The sequence below is a fragment of the Neodiprion fabricii genome, chromosome 6, assembly GCF_021155785.1.
Source record: "Neodiprion fabricii isolate iyNeoFabr1 chromosome 6, iyNeoFabr1.1, whole genome shotgun sequence".
In the NCBI taxonomy this organism is placed as follows: domain Eukaryota; kingdom Metazoa; phylum Arthropoda; class Insecta; order Hymenoptera; family Diprionidae; genus Neodiprion; species Neodiprion fabricii.
The window spans coordinates 1,946,505-1,965,268 of NC_060244.1; the positions used below are offsets into that span (position 1 = coordinate 1,946,505).

An 18,764-nucleotide genomic window follows, 5' to 3' on the forward strand; every position below is an offset into this window, starting at 1 on the left:
GGAGAGCTGGTGGAAAGAGAGTAAAATCGTTCTCAACTCAGCTGAGAGATCAGAATCCCATCCCTGGTAATGAGTGTGAGTTACGAGGTACAAATGTTGGCAATTAAGTAACACCTAACTCCCGTTATTAAGGAGCACTTTTATCCTCATAAATTGAGTTGCGTAGGTTATATAGAAGAGAATAATAAATTTCACGGCTAACGTTGTTTGCCCGTTGATGAAAAGACACGATGAAGAAAAGCAGAGCGGATGTGAAGAGGTGGGGAGAAGAGAGACGATATAAAAAAAAAAAAAATAAAAAAACAAAAAACAGAGAGGAAGAGAAAACAAGAGAGCCGAAGAATGAAAGGCGAACCCGACCAAGAAATTGACGAGAATGAAGAAGAGGAATATGGGAGACGAATAAAAGAAGTTGCTCAAGTAACTGGCCCACTCACAGAAGGCGCGTCGTGGGACTAACCTAAGAGTATGTTATATATATAAAATAATAAACCGTATATCGGTAAAAGAAGACTGGCTGCTCTCTGGCGGTAAAAACACAAGCAAATATTATTTATGAAAGTATCAAGTGAAAGGGGGAGAATGGGAGTGAAGTGGACGGGGACTTTCGGAGGCCTCCTTAAAAGCTCTGCTTCTCCTTCCCGCACTCCTCACCCTTAAATTGCCTTCTCCTTCTCTCATCGCCGAGTCATTAATCATGGTATGCTCGTCACGATCTTCGCGCGACAGTCGAACAAGACCCTGCACAGCGAAAACTGTATCCCACACTTTCATTCGAGAATTAAAACAGCAGTACCTACTACATAATGTACGGGGCGGTTTCCGCCAACTCGATTACTTTTTTTTCATCCTCTCGGATTTTTTCCATAATTGGTTATGTAGTAGTACTACTTAAAGGTACTCTCTGAGAATTTTTTCAGATTTTTTAACTCACTCGCTGAGGATAAGGTTTTTTGTTTCAAACCTATACATGTATGGAAAAGAGGAACTCCCATGTACCTTAATTGAAAAATAATTACCATTTTTTTTTTCTGATGCCATCAGAAATATAACATGTATTGCATTGAATGGTTCATTTGAAATCCAAACTTTTTTGTATTAAAGTTTTTTTCTTCCTATTTCAATCTTACAGGATATACGGTTTAAAAAAAAAAAAACCATTTGCGAAAGCAGTGAATTAAAAAATGTGAAAAAATTTACAGAAAGTACCTTCGAGTATTACTACTATTCAACCAATTATGGGACAGATCCGAGAGGCTAGGGAAAAAAAGGTGGTTGATTTTAGCGGAGACCGCCACATACATCGAAAGTGTTTCGAGGTAGGTATACTGCAAACAAGTCTCAGAGGATTTATTTTTCATGCGGCTATAAGTATGAAATTGCCGGAAGCTCAAGAGCCGAGGGCTCCTTCTCTTGGGGATGGAAATAATATCAAAACAAGCGTCTATAAGAGAACGCTGCGGGCGGTCCATGATCCTCGAGAGATAAACCGTGAAAAGAATAAGTCTCTAATCGATAGTTGTGGCGAGAAAAATAAATGCGCCTGCCAGATGTAGATACGCTCTCTCTCTCTCGCTCTCTCTCTCTCCCTTCAACCCTTGTGCCTAATTTTACTTTATTACCCCTTTAATCGAGCCTAGACAGTCTATCCAGGGCAAACACGCCGGCGGTTAAGCACCGATGTCATATTTAGCGTCAAACAACCGGATGCCAGGCTACACGAAAGAGCGAAACGATTATTTCTGGATGATTTCACAATTTTTCAAGCTTCGAAATAAGTCGAGGTAACGGGGGAGTAGGTTAAACAAGCAACTTTCGGAGCGCCGAACTTGTGAAACTCGGGTTCGAGATCGGATTCGGGGGTTTCGGGCGTGGTCGTTCGCATTCGATTATGCTGCTTGAACCAAACACCGCTACGCTGCGTCGGGGGATCAAAGCTAAACGGGTCAGGGTGTACGTGGCGCCGGTGGCGTTACCGATCCTCCCGAAAAACCTTGGTGAGCAATGTCGTATGTATAACTGGAGAACCGGGCAGTATGGTATGACGCGGTTTACAATATGGTGTCAGATAACACCTGGGTATATTCTGGCCCGGGGTGACTCGAGAGCATGAAGAGGGTCCGGATAGAAAGAGAGGTGAAGATAGTGATAGAAGAGGGTCGTGAGAGGGTCGTGAGAGGGTCGAGACGGTCGACGGTGTCACCGGAGTGCACTCAGTGTAGGCTCACCGCAACGAATCACCACACCCCGTTCAATTGATTCCCATGAGAAGCGTAGGGGGAGGGAGGGGAGGGAAGGATTGGCGTCTCTAATTTACCTCCGGACCTCGATAGATCACTCGCAATACGAACACGCGAACCCTCTCATCCCCGCCAGCCATTGGCCGTGACTGTGAGGCGAGGCGAAATCCCTGTGGAACCGGTGTGAGGTGTGACAATCTACTAATTCGGAAGCCGAAAAAAAGTCCCAAGTTATTTATCGCGCCATTGCGACACCCGGGAAAGGGTCAACAACGCGCGACTGATTCCTTGCGCGTAATTAAACGTTCTTACTCCGATTTTCACGTGATTCGCTTCTCCTTCACCTACAGAGGAGATCGTCAACGCTTAAATGGAGATGAGTTAATGAAGTCGCGAGGTTTTTTCAAAGTACCTGGCCTTGAGCTGAGAGTGGATTACTATGAAGAGCTTGGATATGGGAGGATTGGCTGTCACCTGTAACTTATTAATAGAATCTGGTAAACCAAGCGTGTGATGTGAATTTATAGGAGGCGATTAACAGATATTTCTCCGCGGGCTCATTTTGCACCGTCTCGAAACAGATCGCGGATTCGACGTTTCAAATGCCCGTCAAACCGTTAGATTTATTGAAACTCTTCGAGTCTAGTTGACGATCTGGGTACGCATTTGGAGTGCAGTCGTTCAAGCGCCTTTTAATCCAGCGTTAACAGACTCGTCGTTTTGACCATGAATGGCATTGCTGGCAGTCGTTTATATCACTTCACAGCTCACTCTCTATTCCGCCTTTATTGAGTCTCGAGAAAACCGTTCGTCAGAGAAAAAGGTAGCCCCGTGTGGTGACTATTAAATATGTGGTGGCACATTTCTGTGGGACTTCAATCTTCTTCCATTTGACAGTGGAGAAAGTAACATTCATGATTAGACTAGATTCAGAATTTTTCCAAGTCGCAAATCACTGCATTACCTCGAGTGGCGATGAACGAGTATTTCACGGAGGTGTCGGTCAGACGAGGAGGGTTCGAACGCCTTCTCAAAGCCTTATGAAGAAATTATTTCAGACTGTCAACGATTCGAACTAGTTGATAACCGTCAACGTCAAAATGTTATACGTTATATCCAACTGACGCCATTGACGGTCTCTTGCTACTCTCGGAAAATGATTAGAGGGGCTAGCGCAGAAGGTGCCTCAGCTTGTCTAAGGCGTTGAGATTAACGCGGGAGAATGGAAGGCCGCGTTGAGCTGTGAATGTTCTACTGGAAATCCGTCAACCCCGCCGGCTTAGGTGTGCGAGGTGTTCAGCGATCTTGTTGACAAGTTCAATCATATCAACTTCACGTTGCGATGATCGTTAGCAATCCCTCCAAGATTTGGATGGAAACCGCGGGGTGCCTAAGGTAGCCGAACGGGTAGGAACTGGTGAAAACACGTCGTTCACTCAAGAAATCGATTTCACTGCGCGACGAAAAATGTTTACAAGGACGAAAATTCGTTTCGCTCTGTTCCAGCTTGCGCGAGCTATAGCTACAGACGAGTGAGTAAGTCAAGCCAAGGATTTTCGGTTCCATAGTCTCGAGTAAGTTTAATCGGATATCGCCAAGTTTAATTAGGAGAGCTGGAGCTTAACCCGTTTGTTTTGTTCCTGAAATAAAGACGTCCTTCGAGTCCAAGCTCCTTCCTCGAAGAAGACTTTACAGAGACGAAGAGCGAACCTCTTTCCTATAAACGGCTATAAACAAGAACCTTTCCACGGTCAGATCTGTCTTTTACAAAAGTACCATAGTTCAAACCCAAGCTTACGACCAACGGAATCATAGTTACATTCAACAAGTCTCGCAATGCCCGAAGAATCAAATAACCACAGTTTTGAACATCCTGATAAAAAGAAAGACGTCAACTACACTCAATTTGCAACGGTACACCGAAGTTTGTGACTCCCGCTCCGGAGGTGGATATCGATGGTGAAGCTATCAACATTAACGGATGACACTTAGCTACCAGATCTGAGCGATAAGCTGAATCCTGAGAAGAACCCCTGTCTCGCCAGCTTCCCAAGAGTGCAAAATCTATTGGGACATATTTCCACTGGTTGTATTATTAGCAGGAGATTCGTGGTACGAATTAATATTCACCTAATACACCATAGAGCTGGGGTATTAATTCACGGCTTCCCTCCCTATCTGCGAACAGGGTTATCAGCCAGGGACAAACGGAGACTTAGGCGCTAATTAACGAGAAATACGTGTATACACCCTGGTTCCGTTTCTACATGGAACCACGCCGGGTAGACAAAGCCCGCTTGGGGTCGACGAGAGGTAATTTTATATCATCAGCCAGCCATCGCTCGTTTACGTTGTATGTAGAGCCAGGACTTTATCAACGCCTTTCAATTTCCACAAGGATAATATGGGACCGCGATAATCCAACCAACCTAGCATTACCCTTTGCTCTTTAGGTCCGCCGCTCAAGTAGCCGATTCAAAGCCCGCAACGTAGTCGTATCAGCTGGGTCAATCCTCACCGGCTTCGAAACCCCAAGAAAATGAGTGATGGACAGTACTGAGAAACAAATACCGCCACTGGCGCTCTATTCAAGTTTCGCTGTTATTAGTGGCAAAACGTTGTTGATACAGCCGCGATACTGTTTGACTAAGGACTTCATATGTTCAGGATTCTATATGAAGGACGAGAGACGAGTCAGAGTGCTGTTGCTAGGATGCTGTACATGCTGGCGTGTGTACGTTCGTTTGCCACGTACGTATAGACAAGAATCCGATGCAGTTGGATTCTACGATATTTTGCGGTCTCGGGAGACAACGATAATAACAACGAGGCTGACAAACAAATTTGTAAAATTAAACTGTAATTTCAAACGATTCGAAACTCGGAATCGTATTTACATAGGTGCGGTGACTGAAAACCCGTGACTCTGCATGTACCCAGTTTGCAAACGGACTGATGTGGGTATATATAAATATATATAATATATATAAACTTGTAGACTGCCGCGTATCTGCTACGCATAGGTAGAATCGTTTCAATTTAATTAGCAAAGTTTCCCAATTTCTGCCGACAGCAGGTACAGCATTTCGATGTATTCCATCGGGTTGATCTGGTTCGCCTGCAGCCGAAATTCGTCGACAGGAAACGCGTTGCCAGTAGCCTGGCCAAACAAAGAGTGCGTCGAACAAGAAGCTTCCGGTTCCGCGGGGCAGCAGGCGCGGAGCCTCCGTAAATTGGGAGACTCGTAGAACCAACAAAGAGACTGGGCACGATTCCGGTGGGTCCGACCGAGCAAATCCCACTCGCTTTCGGTAAAGGCGTAATAAAATTAAATAAAAGCCAGGAGCCTCACGGTTGAAGTCGAGCACAAGTTCAACGAAAGCTGAAGTCCCTCCCGCCCCCTTTCCTCTCGCTCTTTCTCTCTTTTTCTCTCCGGCTTTCAGTCTTCTTTGCGCACACCCTCAACAACCACGAAGACAGATAAATACCTAGGTCAACCAATTCAGGTTCACTCGTATCTCAAGAGTAACAGACGGAGACAGGGAAAGCCGGAGAGGTTGAACGATGCATTTCCTCGCAGCGAAAAAAGCTTCCGTACGGAAAAGTTTCAACTAACGCGCAAGCGAATAAATAAGTCACGGCAGCACTAAGAGTAAAACATACAACGTTAGGTATACATACATAGGTATAACACACATCTATGAGAGTGGATACTAAAAAGATTTGAAAAAGTTTATCAAAAGAGACCGAGAAATAGAGGAAAATATGTTCAAATCTGAGCTTTATCTGGCAGCCCGCAACACCCATCCATCAAGGTATATATGAGCATCGACTTATTCAAAGCTCACTGAGGTGAGCTTCTCGCTGAGCTAAGATTACAACACAACAGGTGTGCGACGACCTGCGTAAGTCGCTGAATGTACACGGGGATCTATTACAAAGGTAGGCTGGCTGTACACGCGTGTAGGGCTCGGATGTAACGTATTACTGACTGCAAGGGGATGACGTGTTTCAAGAAACTCATTCGTCGGAGAGGATCTTCGTATTTAATCTGACGGATTAGTGGAAAGCGCGCCTTGTTGTAATCAGAACCCAAAGGTGCGGGTCGTGCGAAAACAATGGCTTAAGAGCAAGTCGTTCGTTCCCCTAAAGAGAGAATAACGAGGGGTGAAAAAAATTAACCAAGGTACATTTTGAGCAATGTACTTCTCTTTTTTCCGCTTGTCTTGTACCTTTTTCTTTCTTCTGTTGTTTTTTTTTCTCTCTCTCTCTTCTTTCTTCTCTTCGTCAATCATACTTATACAAAATCGAGAATAACTGGCTTTTGAAAATCATTCGATCATTAATTTTAACGAGATTCCTTCTACCAAACAACTCTTGAATTTAAACAGCGTGAAATAAATTCCGGTCGTCTGAATATGAAAGAAACCACCGAGTAACAAGAGCATTCAATATTTATCCACCAAAGACGTCAAAGTCGGCACTTCAAGAGTCTCGTGAATTTCACCGCAACGCGACCGAGAGAGTGAGAGCGGTGAAAAATTAATTTAATCGAACCAAACCCGATGATGTATATACAAGCTTATGTACAAAGTACACACGTACAAATTGCGTAATAACATTTTGCCCGAAATACGATCCCGCACAAGAAACCCCTTGCAGGCAATATAGCCCGAAAATTTTGATTAAGGTGAATATTAACGTCACGAGTTCTTAGCCATCCCTAAGCCCCGTGGCAAAGTAGGAGACGAGGTCTGACACGTGAGGGTGAGAATCACTGTAGGGTACATACAGTATGCACGAGACCGCGCCACCGTTCTACGCCTTAAATCGTAACCTACTTAGGTCCGAATATCACCTGCCTCTGCAAAGCGATGCAGCGACATGTAAAACCTTACCGAGAATGCTTTGAGGAACACGAGACACTGTATTATTCCCTCCATAGTGTCGCCGGTCAGGCAGAAGGTCCCTGTCAAATGGCGTCCCTTTCGGCCAAAGGCCGAGCAGAGGCTGGCCTGAACAAACGCGTTCTGGGATCGGGAGGCTGCGGCCAGAGCGGTGGGCAGTGGACCGGCACTCATCAAGCGTTCAAGGGAGTCCATCGCTTCGCTTCACGGATTACGAGAGGAGGTCCGTCCTCGCCTTGGCTCGGGGGTCCGGGTCTCGCTGCGCCGGGGACGCCGAGTCCTCGACGAGTGGTGGCGGAGTTCGCGACCCGGGTCACGTCGACGACGGGGGTCCACCTGAGCCCCGACCCCGAGTCCCACGTGCGGCCGGATGTCGCGTCATAAATCCTTTCCACCAAGGGGAGAAGAGGGATGGGTATGAGGTGGATGATCCAGGCAAAGCTTCAGCGAGACGCTGTGAAAGGGCGATGTGTTTTTCGGGACTATTCCTCCTCGATTACGGTGACGGTGATCCGTGTTTATTCGTCAACCGTTGCACGAGCCTCTCTGCGGGGGGTTTGCGGCACGGCGCCAGAACTCGAGGCATGGCGGTATCCGGTGAGTATGAGTCCTTGGGTTTGAACGAGAGCCAGCGACGACGTGAGTTCACTTCCTCCCTTCCTCTCTTCCGGTACAACGAGAGTTTCCCCGGAGGCGGGAGAACAGCCAGTCTATTCGCAGCAGAAGTTCGGCGGGCTCTGGAGATTCTGGGAAATTGTATAGACCCCGGGCGATCGGGGCGTCGGTTGCGATGCCGAGGATGACGGGGAGGCGTTGGACATTTGGCTCTGGGGTTCCGGCACTGGGGGTGTCGCGTACCGTATTATCAGGTCGCACATTCCGTAGCAAAAGAAACAAATACCCAGTATCATGAGCGTATCCATGTCTCGATGGCGTCGGTCGAAGGAAACGAGACGGAAAAAAAAGGCGAAGGAGAATTATCGTAGATAGTGAGAAGGAGAATAAACTTGTTCAAGGTCCTGCAGGATACGTACGCGACAGGAATTGCGCAGATAGATAGAGAAACAGAGCGAAAACGGGAGATGAAACAACGTATCCTCAAATTTCGAAGTCAGCGTTGCCTGTTCCACCGTGCTGCCGTCAACAAAAATCAACACTGCACTGATTATGAGTCATATTATTTACACCGATGTTGAGAAACGATCGAAGGTACGCTTCTCGCCTTGTATTCGCCCGGCAAAACTGTGTTTCCGAAGAAGATGATGACGATGATGACGATGATGACGATGATGACGACGATGAGGGGGATAATTTACAGATTAACACAAAACAAAAGTAGGTAGTGCAGGCTATCCGTCACACCGAACTCTATGTACCATAAAGTACACAAAATCGGAACTACAATCCGATCCACTGAACAAATTGTATTGGACAGAGCAGTACGCTGCTTCTCACTAACATTCACTCAACATTTCAACAGACACAACAACGCGTTACATCGCGACATGAGCCTCCCTCAATAGCGAACGTGAAAAGAAACCACGTGAGGAGGAGACGAATCGGTAGTCCAGGGTTGACGAAAGTAATAAAAACAAACAATAAACCCCGTCCTACTCTTTAACGACGAGGATAAAATCTCGCGGTGAACCACGGCCAAGTGTACCAGAGCACGCGGTACAGCCTCTGTCTGATAATTTTCACAACTGGGTTAAAATATCATCGACTAATGAATATTCATCCGTATAACGGTGTCTGTCCTGAGACCGGGAGACAAACCGTGCGGTGACAGATGTGATATTGAGAATCGCGAAACTGTCTCGTCCCTTGTTCGGTACGACGCTCAGCGTATGACTACACCATCGACGCTCGACGGCTGCAGGGTGCGCGATTTGGGGCGGGAGGATTCAGGCAAGCTGGGCGACGGCGCGGCCCGCGGCGCCGCCACCCCCGCCCTCCTCCTCCTCCCACCCTCGCCATCACCCTCGCCCCCAACGACGCCCCGCAAACCTCGTCCTTCTGCTCCTCGATACCACTGGAATAGTCCGATATGCCACCAAGGAATGTACGGAGCCGATATTTTCCCCGAATTTTCCGTGCCAGGATCGCCGATAGGAGCGTGAAAAATACCAGCATAATCGATTTGTTCGTTCTTAGCGAGGCTGAAGTTGGTAACGTTGAAAAATCATTATTGGCCAGTTTTGGGATGAATTTCTCAGAGTTCGCTCCTCAGAATCATTGTATATTTACTTTATTATCGTTTACGAAATTTCGGATAAAGCCCAAAGTCGCGAATTAGCCATTTTTCCTAAACGTACATCGTTAATATAACGTAACTGACTTCATCCTTATAGTTCTTTTTGTAAATACTGAACCTAGAAGCTTTCCGAAAGCTCTGACTAATTTGAACGGTACTGTCGTTTCACAATAGAATTGACTCGAAGCTCGTGGCAAGACTGTATTATTGCGCTCGCACGATTATGTGATATATTAACAGTAAAATACTGAAGGTAGCCACGATTCCTGATAATTTGACGTTGAATTCATCAATTCTCGATGAAACTTGGTCGTCGTGTCGTTCTCTCGTAATCGGAAACGGATAGAAGAAGATTCCGCAGAGAGTTGAAGAACGAATGTAAGAGAATGGAATTAAAAAGGTTTTAAAAAAAATAGACGAAAGTTGTACTACGACGATGAAAAGAAATACACGACGAGTCTCTTCTCGAGTTTCGAACGTAAAAGTTTGATTAGACTTTTTCAGTATTAAAACTTCAACTTCGGCATTAACTTCGCTGCAGTTACGGGTAAGAACCTCAGACAATTTTACTTGCCGTTGCTCTGTCCACGTTTTTCTCTTCGTTTTCTTCTTGATTTCCCACAATTACTAGACCGATCGTACTTTAATAATGTATACTGTCGATTTAATTCGAAAGTTAAAAGGAAAAGAGTTCTTATCTTGCTTTCAGTCTGATGATATAAATGAAGATGGTATTGCGATAAAGAAATTGGCCGTGAATACAATTCTGCACTGATGCGGTCCAATGTACTTTTTTTTCTATTTTTCTTTTATTTTTATTTTTTTTCATCGATTATAGAAAATAAACTATGGGCTACTCCAATTGCATGTGATTTTGTACTCGAAATACCCAGTATGAAAACGAAATCTAGTGAAATAGAAAGACATCGACAGAAAAAAAAACAAATTAAAAAAGTCCTTGTCGATCGGTACCTGCGCCGATAAAAACACGGTAATTGAAGAGTGCTTTGTGACGGATTGAATAATAGAAATAATTTCATCATGACCAGCGTCAACGGAACGAGCCGAGTGCTCTTCATACATTGGTTATAATTTGTCGAACAATACAAATTAGAACTCAACGAAGCGGCTAGCAATATGCCGAAGTCATTGTTCGCATCTAATGACGTCAAGGCCAGCCATTTAGAAGATGTTGAAAATTTTCTGGAGCGTGAAGCGAGTATTCGAGAAATTTTACAGGTACCATGAACTAGATCAATATTGAGGCGGTGGGAGATGAAAAATAAAAAAAAGAAAAAAAAAAGAAAAGAAAGAAAAACTGGAAGGACAGGGTCGAAAGATAAAGAGCACGAGAGAACAACATCAATTACATCATAATAAAAGTTGTCCGACAAAATCAAAGAGGTCCGAATATAGGTAATGTATAAAACATGCGCGCACGTATATTCGAAAAGTTGGTAAAAATGTATTAATACAAAATATCGGCAAGCAGAAATTCATGGTTAGCGAACGGAACACCGCCCGGTTCATGCAATAATCATCCCATGATTCTTACAACTACCCTCCGCAGTACGAACGAATTATTCTCTCTCTCTCTTCCCACCTTTCGAAATACGCTTTCACCGCAAACGTCTCGATAGATATTCATACATCCTCCTTCGTGATCTTATATAGATACCCAACGTCTCCCTCCCGGGAAGTGACGCAAATAACAAAATTGCACGAGGTAGTATCTGGGTATAATAAGTCCTGCCGATTTCCTCCGGCCTGTGTGTATGTGCGGTATTTATACATACACATAGGTACGAACATCCCTCAGTAACCACGGAAACGATTTCTGGATGCGCACGAGGGAGAAGATCATTCGCCCATAATTGGCCGTATTACGGTGAAAATAGGGGATCGAAATAGTTGGAAATAATTTTCGATACTTCCAATGACGGTCTGTAAGCTTAGAAGACTGGAAAACTGGACGTGTCATTTTCCTTGCAAGGGAATTTGAAAGTCACCGATGAAAAAGAAAAGAAGAAGGAAGAAAAAAAATACAGAACGAGTCAACGGTGGTGGAGAGTTTGCCTGTGGACTGGATAGCCTGCGGAATAAAACCCTCGAACACTGACGATGCCGAAAGTTATATTCGAATAGTAAGTAATTCAATTTTGGACGACCGCACGCTCGAACCCAGAGGTGAATTCTAATTCATAAAACAAGATCAGGGAGTCTCTTACCAATCAGTTTTACCCGACGATCGTATAACTCGGGGATGGATGATTACCTGAGTTGGAAATGGTGGTACGCGACGGTGTGACGGTAACGTTCACCGAGATCCACCGAACCGCAGAAGCGGCAGCAGAAGCAGCAACGCCTAGCAGCTAGGCAGGCTCGAATATTTAGTGCTATAGCTCTTTCCAACTATTGATATATTCTGACGTTTACGACTTCGGCACAAGTTAGTTGTAATCTACGGGCATACTTGGATTGTAAATTCAACCGTGACTAAATCTACGCCAGCCGTCTTCTCTTTATATTCCAAAAAACTGAGCAAGTATAGATAGCTCCGTGTTTTTAAAATTTACGAATTCCAAAGTGCAGGTAACAGAATTTTTATCAACCCAACGAGACGCCATTCTCCTCTCCTCTTTCTTATTTCTTAATTATTTCCGCGTGTTTTAATTTCACCTGGTGTGGATCAGCGGCCTGCGCGACGATAAAGTAGAAGAAAAACCATAAGAAAGCCTCGTCGGGTGTACCTGATGGATCTTTTCGAGCCTGATTTTGGTTCCAGGGCTGTTGCCGTTGCCTGAATTGCATAGAAAATGGGGCCTTATCGTCGAGACCCGTGAACACGACCGCGTAACAAGGGTAAGAGAAATTCCTACTACCATGGAGAAGGACGCTGCAGGCGTTTTGCTTCAAGCTTCATGTGTAGCGAAGGTGAGGGTAGCATACTGCAGTTCAACACCTAGGGTCAAATTTGCGGAACGTTGCTGCGGCGTTATGGAATTCCGATTTGGTAATTTAAGTTTGTAGCTGTAGAGGCTGGATGAATAGCGGGTGGCATGTGGATGAGGATCTAGTCAACTATACAATATATCTATACATATAGTACGAATTCCTGTGAACCAGACTCTCGTTCGCTAACACGATGATATGTTCACTCCGACAACTTTTTACGAGCACGTATAACTTCCGTCCATATATATATATATATATACTATTTCTATACAGACAGGAGTGTATATGTATGTTTGATTTAAAATTCTGTGTATACATAACGTATGTACACAATATAAGTACGCATCACGCGGAATTGGGCGTTGTTGATGAAGGAAAAAAAAAATGATCAAACGAAAATGGAGCGGAATATGCGAAAGGGTGAGAGAAGGTGAGAAAAATATAAAGAATTTAACGAAATTTTTTTTAACCCATGCAAAGCCTCTCTCATGATCTAATGCTGATTACAGGCGCGCAGAAAATTATCTTCTTCAACGACGTCATGTCTGGTTCGTTGCGAGTATTTACCGTGTCGCGATGGCCTGGACAAATGTGGAATAGGGATGTTGAGTTTTTTGTAATCGACGACGAGTATACACCGAGATTGCAAAGAGCGTGTGACAACACTGTGGCGGGTACTCGTAACCCGAGAGTAATTAACTGACGTACGATCAATTGATTCCGAAAACAAACGCTTTGATTCAATTTAAACGAATTAAAATCTGCGGGTGAAAATTCCTGCTTCTCTCACGGGTATGCTCTAGATAAAACCGATACTATATACCATATGATTTCAAAGCACTTTCGGGATATAATTGTTAAATGTTTAATTGGAGCATGTATTCGACAGTATTAAATTGGTCAAAGAGACTGCTGATATTGGATCATCGCGTATTAATTACAGACGTCAAAGACAATCCGTCGGCTAAACTGCGAGTGCGAGAGCCGTTAATTTCGTTTTCTGTAAATGCAGATGTGTACCCACCTACATTTATACTTGGTGCACGTAGAAACGCATTTGCGGAGTTAACAGTGCTCGGCTTTTTCCACCGGTCAATATAACGCAGATCGTTAATAGTTCCAGACTGTTTCGGATATACAACGTCAGCCGGCGTGGTTTGCGGTCCCTTCTGTAGCACAGGGTTAGGATATAACGTCCAAAGTTTCATTTCCGTCTGACGTGGTACTCGGCAGATGTGTCAAGTTCTAACAGAGCCGTATGTACATCCCGCTAACCGAATCTTGGCTCACTTACCTGACCCGCCAAGTTATAAGGACGTTGGATAAATTAGCAATGTTTATACAGTTTCAATTCGTTGAGCTAATCACGCGGTCTGATTGATATTACAGCGACTTGAGTAATTGTGAAAAAAAAGATGGCTTGATATAGTTATTTTACATCATAATTAACGAATACCGTAACCTTACATAAAAGAATATCTTTGATTATCAAATAAAATTTAATCAGAATAAAGTGGTAACTGTACGAATCCCTTGCGGATACCGTAGTGTATGCAAGTTTATTATTTATCGCATTATGGTCGAGAAGTTATAAGCCCGCGGATTGAATGTGCAGCAATAAGGGATAAGAGAGTTCAGAGATTCTCCAACCAGTAACCCGAAAAGCCTTTCGTCGGTAGATCTTATAAAGTTAATATAATTCAATAATTTATCAGTTACTTCAGTGCAAGCTTTGGAAGCTTTCCGCGACGACTCTGACTTTCAACCACCGCGATAACCGAAGATTACCGCAAATGGAAACGCGGCGCAGCATCTACCCTTAGAAGTTGGTGGAAGTGAACTTCCCAAAGAGACGTTTAAGAACCGGAATCGCTGAATCTCTACTTGCATTATCCGCGAGTGTTTTATACGCCAACACAGCGATACGATCCGAAGCGTACATTTTCTCTCTTTGCGTTGAATCGCGAGATTTACCGTACACACACACACACACAAATATATATATATATGAGTGTATGTATAACATACCCTTAGAAATGTATAAACACTCTCACACCCTTACCTTATCTCTGCGGTTTATATTCTTTCCCGCTGCATGATATATTATAATAACTTTCGCAACAACTAACTTTCCGTTATATATACGTAATTTATAAGTCTGACGTCACAGCAGGAGCGTCGCGGCGCGTGATGACGATGCAAAGAGTGCATCCCTTATGTATCTCCTACGGAATTATGTATTTCCGCACGGAGTGCGAGGGTATTTGCATCGCTCTCTCCCCCCACGATTTTCCGGGAGATACTGCAACCCGAGCTAGCGCCCCGTAGAGATACGATAATTTCGATTTAATAATAACATAAAAATGCAACGGTAAAAAACGAGAAGAAAACGGAGAAAGAGAATCGTAAGATTAAAAAAACTTGACGGGAATTACAGTGTTTCTGTCCATCCTCCAGCTCCGTTCCTCCTCTCGCTGATAATTTTTGATCATATTTTAATTTCCGTTTCATGCGGCTAATCAGCGTGTAAAGATATATGTAGGTATAAATATGCGTCGCGTATACCCGTTATAATATCAAATTATCTATGTAATTGGGAAAATATTTCTGTACCGCGGGAGATAGACAAAAGTAGATGCCTTCAAGAACGCGTGGAGCAACTCGATTCTTTTTACCCTCGTGCCCGTGCTGTCTCCCGTTATTTCCGTTCTACTTCTTCCTTCTTTCTCAATCTCTTTAACGGGTAATTAATTCGAATCACGGCCTTACGACCGGCGGTCCCAATTAGTTAGGACAAATATCAGGTTGGGTCGCGTGCCACGAGCGTGTCTCTAACTGCAGCCAACAACCAGCAGGTTCACCCTAATCAACTATTTCTGCTTCCGGTGTTTCTCCGGCTGATTAGTCACCTCGATCGGTCGGTGTATTTCGATGAATTTGCGGTTAACGAACGTCAATATTTACCCAAAATAAAGTCAACTTGGGCTGCGACGATTTCGTGAATTCATGAAACGATTACTTTTTACGTTACACTGACAGAAGAAGTCAAGAACAGGATGAAAAACAGTTATGGATAGCGATAGCACGCGTACGAACGTTATATTACGTATACGCGTCGTTGTCGTCTAGCTCTATAAATGTCAGACGCATTTCATTCGTCGCATCACTGTACAATTATAATCTAAATATATACCGTCGTGATTAAAAATATACTTACAACGCTGTGAAAAGAACTTCTTAGGTCAGCGGTTACGAGAGGATTGCGTCGTTAAGAAAACAAATTGAAAAAAATCTCTGGAGCAATTGCAGCGGAGAGATGTAGCATACATACCTGTAACAGAATTGAAAGAAAACATTACGTGAGAAGCGAGCGTGGAGTACAACCTACTATCTACAGGTATGACGAAGAAACGAGAGGAAAAAAAAATACGATGTTAACGTTTGGGCGATGCCCGAATTCGACGATGAACGCAGTCTTATCGATAAAAGTTGAATAAAAGTTAATGCACTGAGAAACTCATAAAGCACTGCACAAAAGGTCGAATCCTTTTAATCTTATTTGATAGCCTCGCGCGCTGCAACTTTTACACAGGCTACACGTTTGCTTCGCTAGCCAACTTTTAATCTCTTCTCTCGCCCTGTTTCCAACCTTATCACTGCCCGCCTTGAATCCGTTCCTTCTACGCGCAACGTGATCGAATTTTACCAAATTTACACCTACGAGCAAAGAAGAAAAAATGGTATAAAAGTATCCATATAAACGCCGGTGATGCGCACTTTATAACACCCTGATAAAATTGGCGCCAAGTGATGTAGAGACTGAAGCACGGTCGAATATAAATTATACATGTAACATTATACCGATGCGTAATAAAAGGGTGACGTGCAGCAAAGTCGAGGTCCGAGCTGTTCGTTCAAAGCTGTCCGGGAGAGAGCAGAATTTACCAAGTTTTTTGTGTTTCCCTCGCATTTTTTCTTCCATCACGGTTTTTTTTTTTTTGCTTCTTTTCACTCAAATTAAAATGCAAATTTTTGTATCAGCATACAGCAGTAAAATATGTAAACTAAAATGAATAAAAATGAAACATTTTCCACGTAAGCTAGTTATATATGTATATGTATGGAAAGAAAATTCTGATCTTATACGCGTGTATCTCTTGACTCTCCGACTCATCAGTCTGGACGACAATAAAAAATTAATAAGGCTAAAGCGAAGAAGAATCAAAACGATGGAGAAAAAAATATGAATGAAAAAAGAATACGATGAGTTCAAGGAGATTCCTGAGAACAACGTGTATTAGTATAATACAACGCTTACGATTAGCCAAATCCGTTTGATGTAACAACGACGTTAGCGTGTGTTACGGAGTCGTTTAAGTTTCTTTTCTCCCTCTCCGTTTCTTCGCGTATCATCGCGTTGCCCCTCCTCAGCTGTAATCTTCCCAACGAAAAACCAAGCTCGGTCTTGAAGTACCAACTTGGTTAACTTGAGCGATTCGGTATAAGGGTAGCCATGATACGGTGACACGAAAACCGCGTAGAAAACGAAAAATTAAAAGAAAAAAATGGGACTAATCAGAAACACGAATAAGAAATTCAAAAGGTGAATAGATAATCGAACGAAATACGAATAGAACAAAAGCGAGTGAGAAAGGTAGAGGGAGAAAGAGAGAGACAGAGAGAGAGAGAATAAATTTAAATGGAAAGACTCTGCCGACAGAAAAACAAAAAAATCCCTCCTCGTCATAAAAGAAAAGTTAAATTGAAATATCATGTCTGTCATCCGAAGGCTCACCCCGAAAGTACTTTCGCTTCGCCATCTTTACGACAGAAATAAAATAAAACTAAGAAAACGGAAAAGGATGTACTAAAAAAAAAAAAAAAAAATTTATTGTAAAAAAGAGAATCGGAAAATCGTTATAACCGATAATTTTACAAACATATTTTTTTTTAATCTTTACTCTGTATACCATGGAGGTGAATACATTCTATATTATAATTGATCAAGCGAAACGGTGAAGAATCGTAAAAAAGTCAAAAATGAGCCGTGCCCGTATTACAGCACTGAAAGAGATCCATTAAATTCCGATTCATCAGAGCGAGATTAATATTCACCCGCGAGAGATGAGAGAGAGAGAGAGATACCGAGAGAGCAAACGTTCATAAATTCTACTGTGGTTGGTCGCGTATGAAATCGCGTGCATCGCCACCGCCCATTATTATTTTGTACCCCAGTTTAAACAAGGCTATTTATCTTTTCATTCTTCGTCCCCAGCTCCGCCACGCCCCCTCCTCTTCATCTCCCGCAGCACGGACCTGACCAGCGCATGTGCTCGTGAAAAGTGCCAAAATGAATTACTCCGCGTGTATTCCCTTTACATGCATATTCATATCTCCGTGCATACACATTTTTTACAGTTTATTTAAAAACAACGAAGCACGCTCGTGATCTCGGTTCAAGATTCCTCCGACACGTTCGAACTAATGCCAAACCAATCCTTACCTTATGCGCGTGATTTTCGTAGAAGTAAAATGCAAAAATGGGCTTTACATTTCGCTGCATTACCCTCGATGCAGCTGAAAAAGCAAATTTTCATTACAGAGATGAATAAATAACCAACTGGTTCAATTCTCAGCTGAGAACAGATTTTTCTATCTCCTCGTATATTCAGCCAACAGAGGTATCTCTTCCATACTTGAATATGCTTGAAATCTTTTTCACTATAATCCATCTTTGTAAGAAGAACTCTGCGAGAAGCTTTAGTCGGATGTTGGTATTACCGGGATCGCAGTACCGCGCACCAGGCAACCTGTGTTACTCGGAATATTTATTCCGAAAGGCGACCACCACCGAGGCCGCAGCACAGCACCGGGGGGGTCGGCTCTGGTCGTCGTAACAAGACCGCCATTTAAGCAGCCTCGCATCCAGAGGGATCTCGCACTGGTACTACCAATGCTTACGAGCGTTGCATGTAGGACCGCACACACGCTTGTTTACGTAAATGGAGAAAATTACCATGGGAAGTAGACGTGCCCGTCTGCACGCTTTTAGTCCTGCATCGTAGGGTTCGTCCCGTTGCGCCGTACCCTGCGGTATCTCTCTATAAATAGGGTATAGGCATCACGGGATTTTCCGCGTAGGAAGGAATACGGAAAAAGCGTACGAGGGTGAATGGAAGGAGGCGAAGATGGGCTCCGATTGGTCGTTGGTACCGGGCGGTAAGCGTGAAAGCCAACCGTTAAACCCTTTCTCGGTCATAGTGAGAAGAGTAAAATGATTTGGAACCCGAAGTGGGCGGTTAGGGGTGAGGGGGAGAGGAGGCGTTACGAACGTAATGGTCGGTCGTTAAATCGCGTTTTAAAATCAGCAAGTCTATTTGCGCGGTTAACGACATTCGTCTCTCTGAT

The 18,764-nt window shown here is 43.7% G+C and overlaps 1 protein-coding gene across 4 annotated transcripts in view; it reads right to left on the reverse strand.

The window, feature by feature from the left end:
• Positions 1-18,764, reverse strand: part of LOC124185590 (neurobeachin) — a 238,964-nt gene that overhangs the window by 149,118 nt on the left and 71,082 nt on the right. For 3 of the 4 annotated variants that reach the window (XM_046576468.1, XM_046576466.1, XM_046576469.1), the window contains exon 1: positions 7,139-8,971. The exons of the other annotated variant lie outside the window; for it this stretch is intronic. In XM_046576468.1, coding sequence (XP_046432424.1) covers positions 7,139-7,342 — 204 coding nt within the window. In that variant the 5' untranslated portion in view covers positions 7,343-8,971. Of the gene's footprint in view, positions 1-7,138; positions 8,972-18,764 lie in introns of those variants that run through there. 4 annotated transcript variants of the gene reach the window in all.